Source organism: Manis javanica, chromosome 2, assembly GCF_040802235.1.
Source record: "Manis javanica isolate MJ-LG chromosome 2, MJ_LKY, whole genome shotgun sequence".
Taxonomy (NCBI): Eukaryota; Metazoa; Chordata; class Mammalia; order Pholidota; family Manidae; genus Manis; species Manis javanica.
The window spans coordinates 106790384-106806120 of NC_133157.1; the positions used below are offsets into that span (position 1 = coordinate 106790384).

At 43.2% G+C, this 15737-nt stretch overlaps 1 protein-coding gene across 15 annotated transcripts in view; it reads right to left on the reverse strand.

Moving 5' to 3' along the window:
* The window catches only part of KIAA1217 (KIAA1217 ortholog), a 622979-nt gene that overhangs the window by 226997 nt on the left and 380245 nt on the right, over positions 1-15737 (reverse strand). Inside the window, exon 1 of one of the 15 annotated variants that reach the window (XM_073229088.1) lies at positions 7549-7795. The exons of the other annotated variants lie outside the window; for them this stretch is intronic. Coding sequence (XP_073085189.1) covers positions 7549-7650 — 102 coding nt within the window. The 5' untranslated portion in view covers positions 7651-7795. Of the gene's footprint in view, positions 1-7548; positions 7796-15737 lie in introns of those variants that run through there. 15 annotated transcript variants of the gene reach the window in all.

The following is a 15737-nucleotide window of genomic DNA, read 5'->3' on the forward strand; positions in this document are numbered from 1 at the left end:
TTTATCATTCCTTATCTTTTCTTAACACTCACCATCCTTGTAATTATTTAATGTTTCATTCCCCTGAAGAAGATGGAAACCTCGCCCATCGTCTCACTGCGGTCCATCTATTACTGAGCACACCTGTGCACACAGATACTCAATCTCTTTATTCAGTGAGTGGAAGGAAAAACAGAAGAAGGGGAGAAACAGCCTCACATGAAGCTAGGCCAGACAAGGACAAGGACACAGACAGCTAGGGCTGGCAGGCCAGTGTCCCTTCCCTTCTCCCCCAGTCTTCCATCTGAACTGCTTCAGGAGGGAAGAGACTTTGTTCAGACATGTCTTAAGCTATAGACCAGAGCTTAAGAAAGAGCTCAGAGGAAGGCCGAACATGAAACAGTACATGCTGCTGTGGGACTGAGGAATGTATACACTAACATGAGGATGGAGGTCACAGTGCTACCTGTGACAAAAGATTTTTTAAATATTTTCTAAGGGACCAGGCTCATACATAGTAGCATTATCAAGATGACTATTATCTGACCTGAATGAAATGTGAGTGGATCTGAAACCATGTGCAGGACCAATTTAATCATTATTTACAGTCAAAGATAGGAAGTATAAATTATGAAGACCATGGCCAATGTCTTTGTATTATCAACATAATAGTAAGTTCTGATTAAATTAATTTAAGAAAAACTTTGGTAATAATAAATGTTGTGTCAGATAATTCCTTTCCTTATTCCTTACAAATCCCTATGTTGTTTTTAATAACACAAGTTCTTATCTAGCCATCCTCTGAAACAAATCCTTGAAGGTAAAAAAGGAGTTCCTGGAATGTTCTCTGCAATTCCCCTTATGTGTGTGCTCTTCTTTTTTCTTAAACTCTAAAGCTGGTATTGCTAGTTCAACACATTATTGCAGACTTGACCTTTCAATTTCTTACGCAACTGTGTCAGTCTGATAAAATCAGAACCTGTCTGCTGTTATTTCATCTTGCCCACCCCTTTCACAAATTACCACTTCGGTATGTGTTCACAAGCAGATCCTTTTAAAAGGTGTTTCTCTATGTTTCAGAAATATAACAAAAATAGGGAAAGACTGAATTTCAAGCACTCTAACACAGTTTTGACCTTTATTGTGTATATTCTACTCAGCCCTAGTGCCTCAGGGCAGAGAAAGTAAAATTACTCTGCTCCTGTTGTAGATTTTTGTGGCACATGATTGATAGGGTATATCTATCATTAAGTCTATAATTACCCTACAAAACCTTAAAGTCACCTCTCAAACCTACTATTCAGTGGGCAAAAATAATATTTGCATAATAAAAATGTCGGAGGCTCCCAACAGAAATGTAAACCTAACTGCACTCAATTAGGTAAGGACAGTAACAAGGCAGGTCTCAGAGAGAAATAGCTCCTGAAACTTAAAAAAAAACAAATGCCTAGTGGTGAGTCTCACGCACACATGGGAGACAGATAGCCAATTTATCTTTGGCTGGAAAACAAGGTACTGGGAGGTTAAAATACCTTTTGACAGGAGGCAGAAGAGGAAGTGAGTTTTGGCCTTCCAGAACCCAGAGTCCCTTGTGTAAGACAGGAAAGACACAATTCATGCTGTGTGGGTGGGCTGAGACCCAGGCAGGCTACAATGCAGTGCAGTGGTGTTATGGCACGTTTCTCATGGGAGCAAAGCTCAGTGGAAAGACTCAACTTTTATTTTCAAGTCCTTTTTCTCCCCAAAATGGACTAGCACTTTGCACATTTTCAATTCTAAGCTACCTTCATACAGATGCTTTCCTCATAGCCACCACAAACAGGAGTAGCAGTGAATCCATATAAGGAAGTATCACTGGAAAATTTATAAATTGATGCTAATCTTCTGTGGGTATTTATATATACAGAGAAAGAGGAAAGAAGGAGGTTGAGAGAGCCAGGCTTTGGGCGAAGCCTTGGCACACATGTGCACACCCATATCACGTACGTCTGGGACAAGGAAGCAGGAAGACGGTGATGGACAACCTCCAAGCAAGGTGGTGCCAAGATGCAGGCAGACAAGCCTTCCTGTTAGGAGCACTTTATATGTGAGTGGACCCTGGCCCTTGCCCATGACACTGAAGTTACTCAAAAGAATTTTAATAAGCTATTTCATCTTTAAGGAAACCTCAGGAAGAGATTTTGTGCTCTCTTAATTTTGTTCCTTGAATTGTGACTCCACAAATATTTACCCTTAAGATGGAGAATCATCCAGCCTCTAAGCAGTGTTACCCAACTGGTAACACAGGCCTACCCTCACATCTCTGACAGCCAATATTTTGCCTTCAAGTCTTTTCCTCCTCGTATGGCTGTCTGGACCCGTGAAGTGCTACCTGAATTCCTCTTTGTGCACTTCCAGACAGCAGACACCCGCCCCCACCCCCGGCCTTCCCTTCTGTAACCACCCCACTCCTCTCACCCTACCATTCCTTTATCATCTGTCATCTTTTCCTCCCTGAATCCTATGCAGTAACTAAAATGGGGCTCAACACTGTGATGTGGACCCAACATGTTACAATACAGATGTCCTTGCACACCAATGTTTTCTCCCAAACACACACAGGGTTGATAAGCTTCATTATCCTATGAAACTGGATCCTTTTATGCCAAAACCTCGATGCTCATAGGCCAAACCATTCTGCCTACTGTGTCTTGGCTCAGCTGCTGGAAGGCACTCAGGTCTCTAAATTTAGATTTTTCCCATCACTTAGCTCAGGCAAATGCCCATTCCATGCCCTAAAGCTCTTCCCAGATGTCAGTCATTCCTGAGTTTACCCTCAGGACCAGGTCACAGCAACCAAGCCTACACAGCAGCCCCAACTGCCCATCAGCCACCCACCTGGCCCTCTTCACAGGTAGAGTCTGCTACCCCTCCCTAAACAGCAAATTCCAGAAGTTTCTTCTTCCCAGCCTGCCCTAAAACCCAGGAAGTCCTTCACTAACACAGCCCCTCCCCCCAGTACAGGGGGCTGGGTCCCTTCTCACACACCAACCCCCAGTCGCCTGCCCTCCACACTCACAGCGGGGACAGAAGTGCTCATGGAGTCCTAGCACAGAATCAGAGCTCAGGACTCATTCTCCATAGAACAACAGAAAAATTAGAGCACAGTAGATCAGCTCATCTGCAGATTAAATGCACTTCTGTAGGACTGTTTAGAAGGTGAGTGCCAAATTTCATACAAGCAGCTTAGAAAATAAAACTTGTATAGGCATAAACTAAGGGGATAACATATGTATAAAGGCAGAGTGGTATCAATATGTGGTTTCTGTGGCACTGAGACATTAATAAACAGTTACCTCACATAGCTCTGTAACCAGGTCCCTTCATGAAAAGGCATTTCAACCTTCTACCTCCAATGCAGTGAATTTATATTATTGCTTCACCTGTCCCCATGATAGTCCTGTGAACCAAGTCAAGAACGGACATCTCTGTTCACAGACTGAACAGGTGAGGCAAGATAAATAAAATAACATTCCAGGATGTAATGGTTTCTGTCAAATCTAGAGAAAAGGCTGTAGTCTAGATAAAACTGTTAGCAGACTATTTTACATCTCAAAATTGTCTTTTTCAATAAGCCCATGCCTTTCAAAGTATAACAACTACACAATTCCAATGCTGACTGTGGCCTGTGGCTCAAGTGCATGTACCTGGGTGAACAAATACTCTGGTTTCTTTTCCATGGTGTCTCTCCTCCTCAAAGGCTCCTAACCACTTTAGGGGACCCTTCTGAGGAACATGCATGAAAACACACCAGCCTGAAGCGTAACTGTCTCGTGCTTCTCTCTGCATCTCCTTCCTAAACCTTCAAAGAGTTTAGTCTCTCATCTTCATTTCTCCAGCTGGCACTACACACACGTGAAATCCAGGCTTATTATTCTACAGAGTGCTTTGATTTAAGTTTTCTTTCCTTCCTACTTAGGCCCTCACAATGAAGCCTAAACCTTTCTGTTTTCTTTGCAGGGTGAGAAAACCAAGCCCAAGGAAAGCCCCTTGGTTTCCTATAGGGGACAGATCTGCAGGACCCAATGTTAAAGCCATGGGAAAATTCCAAATTCAGACACCAGAGCCCTTTTGAGCAACTAAGCCAAACACAGCCAGAATGGTTTGGCCTTTTGGAATCCAGTTTCACAGCAGAAAGAATCTCAGCCCTGGGTGTGTGTGCATGTGTGTGTATTGGGGATTGTGTATCTGGGGGGCAGGGAAGGAAGTGGAAATTTGTTTGCTTTTCCTCCCACACCCTCCCCTTTCTCCTCTGACAACATTCCCCATCACACCTGGGAGTGACCTGAATAAGAGCACTTGGAGGTGGGGCTCGAGCAAGGGAACCATCACCAGGCTACCCCTGCCTTCTTCAGGCTGCCCAGGCTCCTTGGAGGGAGTGGATGGGGAAAACACAGAGTTCAGTTCCAGACTCCAGAACTTTCTAGAAGGGACCCCCCAAATAGGGCCCATTTTTAGTGCCGTATAGTTTGACAAAGCTCCTATTTAGGGTAATTCCAAGCCATTTGGCAAGCATGCTTTCAGTTCAGGAAGACGATGAGAAACCACCAAAGTTTAATTTGTGAAAACGCCAGACTCTCATTTTCCTACTGAACACAATACTTACAAACACAGGTACATAGACAAATCACTCTATTTTTTTAAAATACCAGAGTCCCCTTCAAGCACAGTCCCTTGATTACTGACCTTAGCTGGAATCTCGTTGCAGTTGGATGGAACAGAGCAGCTTAACTTTTCCCCATGTGCATCTGCTAGAATTTGACCCTGGTTCACCTTTGAAGAGCTGCCCCTGAGCTCTGGGCTTTGAAGGAAAAATAGCTTTCTGGAAAAAGCCATCACCTTCATGATGACACAACATAGATAGGCATCTACAGGCTCATTAAAACGTAAGCCCCCAGATGACAGAACTGCTTCTGAGCATTGTTTGCACCCTGGGCTGGCTCCAGAATTAGTCACTGCAAAGCTTATCGTGAACAGAACTCCCTCTGAATCCCAGGTCCTCATTCTCAGCCCAGATCTTTCACCATTTGCCTTGTAACATTCACCTGTCACTGAGTCAATTGTTAGCCCCCGACTTTCAAAGCCAGCCAGGATTTCAATTATCCTGTTATATAGTGTACATGTGTGTTTGTGAGTGTTTCTGCCTTTGGGGTTTGGAGAATGAAATAAATAATCAAGTGTAATATTCTCCCACCTTCAGTCACTTTCCTGTGCCTAACTGGATGCCTGGCAGATAACATGTGTCACAGATAGGGCTTATCACCAGAATTTTAGTTACACAAGCACTGGCAACATGCTACCTGGGAGGGAACACCACTGGGCACCCCCAGGCTGCCCTGTGTGGTCCACTGAAGGAGGAGAGAGAAGAGGGTCAGGTGGTGGGGGCCTGAACCAGGTCGGGGCATATCAGGAACCAGGGTACTAGGACCACGGGAGCCGGCAGGATGTGTGCCCAAGCCACCCGGGACTCCCATGTTATTCTGCCTTCTCCATACCCTCTGCCCTTCCTGCCCTTCCTCAAAAGGAGCTGTTCTGAGGAAAACTGAGTCGTGGCCTTGAATAAGTCATTTCAACTTTCTGGCCTCAGTGATCTCATCTGCCGTCTGGGATGGCTGGTTTGTACTGCAGCTCCTATGTTCCTTGATGCCCTGAGCTAGATTTTGATCTGAGTTTGTTTTGAATCTCAGATCAAGACTAAGACTCAACCAGGAGGTAACTTCAAAGAGAAAAGAGTCGAGACCATGTGAGGGAAGCAGGCACCCGGTCTGACCCAGGCTCTGGTCAGCTCAGGGGGGTTCAGAGTGTGGCTCCCGGGCACCCTCCCGCCCCACGCCACTCCATGCTCCCCAAGAATTAGCTTAGCGCTTTGTGCCAGCCACTTCTTTAATAAATGACATCTTCCTTTACATTTTCACATAGATTCAAGCTTTAAGAAGTCATTAGAAAACCAGGTAGAAACCAAAGGGGTCTCTCCAAAGCAGCTCTTAAATCCTCTACTCCGGGAGGGGCAGAGCTACAGCCTCTGGGTGGAAGTCATTACCCTGTCCTTCCTCATTATGTCACCAATACCATGACTGCATTTCCTTACCTCACTCCATTCATACCCTCTCTGAAAACATTTTTTTCTGACCGTCTTGGTTAAATACGTGCATATGTATCCAGACCCCTATGCTCTGCTAGTCCAGATTTTATATTCCTTGGTCCTTGAGCCTTTCTCCTCTTCTCCATGTAAATGAAACCTTCTGCTCTTTCCTGCCTGTGACATTGTGTGTCTTATCTGGTAGTTATTCTCCACTGATCCAACATACCATACCTGCATTCACAGCCATTCGGCTGCAAGAATGCTACCACCTCAGCCCAAGATGCCTAAATGAAGCATGCAGGGCCACAAAACCAACCTCCAAGACTCAGAAAGCAGCATGTGGGGCCAAAATGTCCTGATGCTCAAACACCACAAAAAACACATGCACAAAACAAATCCTCAAACTGCCGGTCACTTCTGTGAAAATTGAAAACTCAAGGTTCTTTTTTAAGGAAAAACACATCATTGGTTTAGTACCATCAGGAAAATTCATTTTTTCCTTCCATTCTGTCCCTACATCAAACTTGGTAACTGGGATACATTTCCAAAAGTTTCTTTTTGAACATCTTAATTCTGGCAGCAGGAAGTCAGGCACATGAAATGACAGATCAGATACAAAGACTCATCAAATGAATTCCTGTCTCAGGGCTTTTCAGTTTTGAAGGCTTTCTTTTCATGTGGGCAAAAGTCTCTCAGCTGCAGCCACAGTCTGAAACATTTTCCTCACGGAAGGAAAGCTGGTCAACTTCTCAAGCCCTGGGAAGAGTGGAGGTTTCTACTGTCCAAGCTCTGAGAACCCCCAAGGCAGATCAACAATGTCTGTGAGTAAGGGATTAAGTCAGGAAGGAACAAGATGGTACACGCCAAACCTCCTCCACGCTTTGAAGAGGTGATCCAGACCGGTTCAGAAGCAGCCGGGCATGTTCTAAGAGACTTGTAACCAAAGTGTTAAGGCAGACAAAAGGCGGTGGCGGGGGGAGGGGGATGCGGGTAGCAGCTTTTCGGTTTCTGAAAAAAATTCTGGAAGCACTCAGTTTTCTAATCTTTGTGGCATTTCCAAATCAGGATCCCACATACCCATTCCTTCAGAGTCCAGCACAATAAGATGGATTACACCTTACCTAGAAATGTTCTGTATAATCAAAGAAAAATGCTTCCTGACTTTGTACCAAAAATGAAGAGATTTTTCAGAGTAAGGAAAAGCAATTTAATTATCATTAAACAACATTTAACTGCTGCAGGCAATCATTCTTTGCACCAAAGTATAATTTAACTTGGAAGAAACCAGAAAGACCCACAGCCCTCCCAGTCTCTCACTAGGCAGGCAGTAAAATGGTCGGGTACAGTTCAGTCCAGGTAAGCTGCCCAGGTAGACAGGACCTAGCTCCACAGCAGAGGAGAGACCCCAGGAAGGGGTAGCACCCCCTGGAATCATGCTATTATTTTACCTGGCTCTTGTCTGCTGTGCTGCAGGGCCCTCGACAGCAGAAACTCAAGAAGCCGCCTTCTTTTCTTGGTCTTTCTACAGGAGGGCAGGCAGATGGCTCCATGGCCAGACGCACAAGCAGACATCAGCAGTCAGCTGCCAGGTGCCCCGGCTGTGGGTCCTGCTCTCTCCTTGCTCAGCCTGTCTGCACTGTACCCATCCTTCCCGTAACTGGCCTGACACACCCCACAGACCTGAGGCCCAGGATTTGCAGTGATTCCCGGGATAGAAAATTCCGGTTTTTCATTGCTCTGTAAATGCAATCTGGGTGGGGTTTAGGTAATCCGGATGCGGACACCAAAAAGAAGGGCAAAAACGTGCCTCTTTTCCATATATCTCACCTGGCCACATGGGATCAGCCCACACACCTCTCATAAAGAAAATTCGAGTCCAAGGGAGGAGCAATGGGCCATCTAAAGTTCATCGGCACACATTTGAGCAGTAATGTTCATGTGCAGTTTCAGAGTTAAAAGCCACATGTTCTCTTGGTTCATACCAAAATGTATTTACCACATCTTTACCATCACAAGGCAAAGCCCAAACTGCCAACTGTCTCACTGCCTGAGTTTTCATTCTGAAAAGGGGTATAATCATGGTACACAAACTTCATTTCTGGACATAGCTGCCTTAAAACTTACTAGGCTGAAACTTCTAGAACAATGCAATAATGAAGGGGGTTGGCTACAACAACCAAATCCTTGAGAACCACCTGAAGGACATGCCTCCCATTTCCCAATGGCAGAGCCTGGGCCACCTCTGCCACCAGACCATTCTCAGGGCATGGTGTACAGGAACACGTGCTGGAGTGTAAGGGTCACCGGGCATTGAGAGTCAGAAACCTGGGTCCCAGATGTTCTCCGGCCTTCACAAGCTGTGAATTTAACCCAAATCACATCACTTCTCTAGGGCTCAGTTTCCTCCCTGTAAGATGCCGGTGTTGAATGCTCTCTATTGACCTTATCAGCAATTCCTTAACTTTTCCAAACAAGTCTGGCTGAATGCCCTAAAGGTGCTAGAGTCTACGCCACTGCTCAGCCAGCCTGCACTGGTTCCATCTGAAGGCCCTGCCTGAGCTAGGAGCAGGGAGGAGCTTCCAGTGGGGTCCCTGTGGGAGCTGGGAAATTCAACTGCTGACGATATCTTAGCTCAGATCAGCTACCACAAAATGAAAAAAATTAAGTTGAACTGAGACATAAATTAGTGATTTCTTTTTCTGAGTTGAGAGCAGATGAAAAGGCAAAGGTTAGATGGATCATAGCGTCATTGGAAAACCGCAACTTGGGGACACAGGAAACATATCTGGTTTCAGACATTATTGCATTGACTTAGGCCTTCTGTTTGGTCAGGATGAAACCTTTTTGTGACCTAACAGTGGATACTTTGAATATATGAAACCCAATGAAAGTGTTGAGCATTAGTGAAAAAAACAAAATAAGGAACAGAAATGTCAGCGTTTGAACTTTGAGTTAATGACACGAACACTGGATGGCGTTTCTGACACCAGGTGTGGGGCCTTGTGTAGGCAAGTCACAGATGCCCAGGATCCTATCCTCCACCTGCCTTGGGGGGGGTCTCACAGTGTGTCATATGGGACCCTGGAGTGCCAGAGCACTCCTTTACGGACAGCCCCAGAGATGGAGGCAGGGGAGGCTGACTTAATTAAAAGTCCCCCTCACCAAAGGGACTTCTCAGTAGAAGAGTTTTGAACAAAAGCTAAAAATACTCCCTTTCTTCTGATTAAAACCCTTTGTACCACACTAAGAAAAAAATCCAAACTCCTTATTGTAACTTAGCCCCCCTCCACCTCTCCCAGGTCACCTTGAACAGACAAGCGCCGTTCTGCCTCGGGGCCCCTGGTATACTGCTTGTCTTCCTGAAGACCTGCTGTCCAGGCTTCCCCTGACTGTGTGAGACCAGCTTCCTCTTTCTTCCCCTTGCGACACTGATCTCAAGCCTGAAGTCATCTGGCATGCCCTCTGCCTCCCCCAAGAGAGTTCAGTCTCCAGAAAGGCAGAGCCATGTTGGTTTTGCCCAGCGCTGTTTTCCCAGCACCTGGCGCAAAACCTGTCCGAACTAGAGAGTCAATCGGCTGAATGAATGAACAAGTGAGTGAATGAATAGCAGTTCTTCCTAAACCCAGTCATCACGTGTGGTTGTATCATTGTCAGGCTAATCGAAATTATCTTATTCTCATACTTAATTCAAAAAGCAGTTCCACTGATCCTCAAAACTCTCCTCTGAGGCCTTTCCATGGGATGGTGGAAGGGCACGGGGCTCTGAACCTGTTCTGCCTTAAAGTAACTGAGCAATCTCGGACTAGTCAATACCTGGCTTTAGATTCCCCACAAGACCATAGCAGCTCTCAGGGCCCTTTCACCTTAAACAACCATGAATATGTAATACCCTGATTAGTAGACACTGAACCTTTCTCACAAAATGTTTTGTGAGATGGTTCCATTACTGTTGCTTCCATTTATGGAGCATCTACAACATGCCAGGTATATTTTATTGTGTTTTGCTTTATTGCACTTTGCAGATATTACATCTTTTATAAATTAAGATTCACGGTAACCTGCATCAAGCAAGTCCTTTTTGGGCACCATTTTTCCAACAGCATTTGCTCATTTCCTGTCTCTGTGTCACATTTTGCTAATTCCCGCAATCATTTCAAACTTTCTCATTATTATATTTGTTATGGTGATCTGTGATCTGTGATTATGACTCACTGAAAGCTCAGACGATTGTTAGCATTTGATTAACGATGAAGTACATTTAAATTAATGTACAATTTAAAGTACAATTTAAATAAGTACAGGCTTAAATTAAGGTGTGTACATTTTTGTAGATATGATGCTATTGCACATTTAATAGACTACAGTAGAGTGTAAACATAACTTTGATTTACACTGGGAAACCAAAAAAGTTATTTGACTCACTTTCTTGCAATATTTGCTTTATTGCAGTGATTGCAGTGTTCTGGAACACAACGAGCAGTATCTTGGAGGTATGCCTATACTGGGCTAAGTCCTTCTCACACTCTCCCATCTGCACCACCTGGCTGCAGAAATGGAAGGTTCCTTAGATTGACTTGCTGAAGACTATACAAATATTTAGTGGTAGAACCAGTTCCAGAATCTAAGTCTGTCCAACAGCAAAGGCCAGCTCTTCCCAGCTTCCCGCAGTGACTTGTGAAGTGGGTAATTTGTTTGCAAACATGGTAGTGCTGGCTTCGATAGGAGTCAGGGAGGTAAGGAGACAAGCATGGGACGGTGCGTAGGGGGCTGTGGTGAAACCCCCCGCCTTGATGGGGCAGCTGCTATTTAGCTCTCTAATTGAAATTTTAACAAAGGAATTAGAGCCAAGTGTTGCCTGATCATCTGATTTTTCCCCCTCATAAGAAATTTGATATTTATGTAAAAACTCCTGATTCTACAAAGTTTTGGAGTCTATCAAAATTTGTAGACACCATTATACAGGCCTTTCTAGAGAATTCAGGTCCAGGCCTAATGCCTTTGATCTATACTGACTCTGGAGTGAACAAACCATTTACCTATGAAAGTTGCCCAAGTTGTCCCCTTAGTTCTAGTGAGAGCTTTTGCAATTACGCAGACAAATATTGACAAACAGAGTGTGCACGTTTGGAGGTTATTTTGCAATATGTGCGCACAGTACCGCTTTGTGAACCAAATTCTAGGAAACGCAGAGTATTCTTTCTCTGGGATGAATTCCACAGGTCTGCTCATGGAGTACAGGTTTCTGAAGGAAGGGATTTGATCAACATATGCTGCCTTCTGTAATGATAGGAGGAAGGCTGCTTAATAAATACATTCCTGACAAGTCAGCTGCAGGCTTGACTTCAGAGGCACTGTAACTGACAGGTGTTCCAACCGCCTCTGTTTCTTCAAGTTCACCCTTTGGGGTAACACCAAAATGGAAAAAAAAAAAAGAAGTTGGGAGGTACAGAAAGGACAAGAGGCTTCAGGGGCAAAAAGTATATCATTTCTTGCATGATTATATTGTTTGGAAATCTACCCACATGAAATGAACACCAGTTTTCATAGTAAACACCGTAGGGATCCTAGGAAAATGCCCTAGGCTTTAGTCAGAGCCTCTAGGTTCAATCCCCACTCTGCTACCTGAAGAATCAAGTCTCCAGACTCTTCTAAGCCTTCATTTCTTTATTTACATGTATGCTTTCATAGGATTTTTATTTTAGAGGATTATGTGAGATAATTTGTTTGAAAATTCCAACATATAGTAAGTTGTAATACTTGTAGGCATTGCAGGAGTTATTTGCAGCGGTCTGAATGCATACAGGGAAATTTTTTATTGTTATGTTGGCATGCATAAAGGCATATGAGACTTGGATGTATATGTCTTTTAAAAAGCCAGTTTCTATTTTACATTTGGAGGAAACTACTGCATTTACCGCAAGATCTAGGTTTGGCCCATTTTTCCAATGATAGAGAAAAAGTTCAGTTAGGCTTAAAAGTAACCTGTCACCATCCTGAGGCTACAGTAATTATATTCTCTTAAATAGAGTTGCTTAAATTATAGCTTTCCTTGTTTTTGCAATCACAGCCACTATCCTACCCTTTTTCTCTAAACATAGCGGTTCATTATTAGTTTTTAGGTTAACCAACTAATGTCGGGCATATGTTTATTCACTAAATACCACATTAAGAGTATTTATTTTATATTGGTTCTCTCCCACAAATATTTGTAGTTAGCTGCAGAAGTGAGATATTTTACAAAGTAAAAAAAGAATATATCTGGGCAAAAAGTGAAGTTTCAAAAGCACCTTTTGAAAGGAAGAAAGAAAAGTCTAATTACAGCAAAGATATATAATCATTAGTGCAAAAGGAGCACATAAATCAAATCTACTACTCTTGTGGTTTTAATGTATTTTGTGCATCTGGATTACAAAGGAGTTAGAGCTTAATGTCTAAGACTTTCTTTAGTGATCTGGGCGTATAAAAAGGTGGTATCTCTTTTCTTTCCAAAGGCATTCTCTGACAGTGTGACTTCCATTCTTGACTTGCCTAGCTGTTAAATAAGTCTTTTCAAATCTAAATATTCTGTATATTGAAAGTTTTCTCCATTTAGGAAACCGAATTACATAGTTATATAGTTATAGGCTGAATAGGAAAGTCTAAGTACCCTGTCTCCAAACCTAATAATCCCCAGTAACTTGGCAAGGGGTAAGATTTAGTTATAAAGTATTTTCATGTAAATGTTTTTGTATATGGGACAGAAGGTGGCCTGAGCTGGGAACATGGATTTCCTGCTTTTGCTGAAAAGTTCAGGCAGCTTAGACATATTTAATCCAAACACACCTGAATCTTAGAACCCAAAACAGCATTTATTTAGAGAGGCGGCATACTGACTGGAATAAACTGGTGCAGGGAAAATTCTGCTGGGAAAAAGACACCAAATAAATGCCTTCTGAAGTGACCACTCCTCTAAAGGAGGAGAAGAAGAGAATCACTTCCTTCGCCAAGGGACAGCTACAGCAAAGCGCCAATTTGCTCCAGTCGGTGTGTGAGAAGGAGAAAGGTGGAAACTGTAGGCCTCCTTAGGACAAGACAAGCTACGCTACGGGGCAACGGGTTTGTTGTGAACTAGTTTTTAAATTTTAAAGTAGTATATGCATATGATAAAAATAGAGAAATCCAGAAGTTAAAACTAAAAGCTTCCATCTTCCTTAGCCCTCTAGTCCCTCTCTTTGATTTATCAGGCATCATTCTAGAAATATCTGATACAGATAAATACACAGAAAATGGATGTGGTTTTTTGTACAAACAGGAACAGCCTTTTTAAAATAAATGGGATCATGTGACCTACACTGCCTTGTAAACTGTATTGCTGATGTAACAGAACTCAGCTATGTGTCCACATGGTAGAGGGTCTGTTTCATCTACTGTCATGACTACAGTAGTTGTAGTACCTGCACGAGCCATAACATACTCACAAACATTCACATTGCCAGAATAAACTGTTGAGTCTTTCTGAGAGAAATTGGGCAATACCCTTTGACACTAGTAAACTAGCAATAGTAAAGTAGTAATCTGACATCTAGGAATTTGTTCTTCAGATGTGCTGACACGTGCACAGATACACAGAAGGTCATTGCTGTACTGTTCATATTAAGAAGAGAAAAAAGAAGCAATCTAAACAGCAATTAAAAGAGGTCAAGTTAATATATTATGGGGGCACTACTATAATTGCTCTGAAGAGAGAACAGTTTTAAATCACACTTTGTGTTATTTGCACCATTATAAACACACACACACTCCACAAAGAAGAAACTGAAAATCGTCCTTTATGAGGCAACTGGCTGGAGTTGCTTTCTTCTACAGCCTTAAAACTTACCCTGAAAAAGGATTAAAATAACACAGTTAAAAGTGAAGAGAGTCCATGCAACCTTTCCTTGTGCAAAATTCAAACGAACCATTTTTATAAACTGCCCTTCTGGAACAGTAGGTGGAGTGACGGTGGCGGTGTGCTCACCTTACTTATGACTAGTATGACAACATGATGCGACTATGGGATGGTAGGTGGGGGTGGGGGGTTTTCAAGCATTCTTAATGTCAAAGACTGAAAATGCCCACATCTCTGCTCTCTCAGCTGTTCCAAGAAATATGTGAGGCAGCAGCCATCTTTGCTTCTGAGTGGCAAATGCTAAGGCAAAGAAAGTTCCTTCCTCAAAGTTTCCAGTGCCACACAGCAAATCAATAAAAAACACCTCTCGGATGGGGTCTTTGCAGCCTCCATTTTCAGCAATCTGACTGAGCACAGAGCAGGGGGACCCACGCAGCTCTGAGGACAGCCCGACAGCCCCACCACCGGGTTTATGGGGCCAAGATGATCATCCCATTTAAGACCCCTAGTAAAACCAACGGTAGGAAACAGCGCTCTCATTTCTGTTGCTTAATCATGAGCAAGCAGACCAGACAAATTAGGAGCACCATGCAGTGGCACACAGGTGTGTGACATGAAACCACAATACAACATCCTGGGGCTACAGAGGCCACAAAAGCTGTCACCTACCTTTATGTTGAACTGACTGCACTCATGCCATCTCACAGAATCAGCACTCCATTCCTTCTGTATGATCTCTAGAGCAGTATTTCTCTGACTGTATAATATTTTACATTTGTCCTTATCATTGATACAAATAAATAGTTCAAGATAAAGCTCATCCAGGTCTCCAGCCTTCCTCCCTCCCTGGTCCTTCCCACCTTAAGCTGCCCTGAAGCCCCCAGATACCATGTCCAGATGCCACACAACTGTCACCACAAACCAAGGATGACTTATTTTGGTCTTATAAGGGTAGCAGATTTAATGACCTCAGAATCCTGCCTCCAGAGAAAACAAAAATCCTTCTCGCCCATATTTTGTCTCAGTAACAATTACAGGTTAAATGGGAAATCTGGGAAGTTTAGAAGAAGGCAACTGATATTGGAATGACATGGAAGGAAATTCTACCCTGAAATACGAAAATGACAAAATTCATAGGCAGAGTCCAGCCCTGATGCTCACCATTCATAATAAAAACTGGTTTCTGGGGAATTATAGCTTCTACTAAAGTACATTTTTACCTGCTTAAGAAAAAGTTGAGAAGAGAAAAACAAGAGGAAGGCTTGATTCCTGCGTGGGGAAAGCCTCCCCCATTCCACCTGTGCATCCCTTCAGCGGCCATATCTGTACAGAAAAGCAACATTGCCTAGTTTTCCACCATTTTTCAGAATAACTTCTTTTCTTTCAGCAAATAGATTTTTGGAAATGACTCCCCATTAGCTTCAAAACAGGAGTGTTTCGATTAAATTAAATTGATGAGTAGCAATAACAAGGGTCTTAACCTTAAACAGCTTCTAGAAATAACTTCCCTCCCACTCAGAACTCTCCACAGAGCCTGCCCCAGAGGAAGTTATAGTTCCATTTCCTGAACTGGGAGATTTCAGTGCTTTTCTGACTGAAGAAATAATTTCCATGGGAATTCCAAAAAGTTTTTAAAAAAGAAAAATACAATAGTGAAAGAGATTAATTCCTTTGTAAGAGGCTTTTAAAATATGGATGCTACATTTTATTTGGAATATGAAAAGACCTACGTATGTTCTTCGATGAGAGACCTGGGCTACTGGTAAGTGG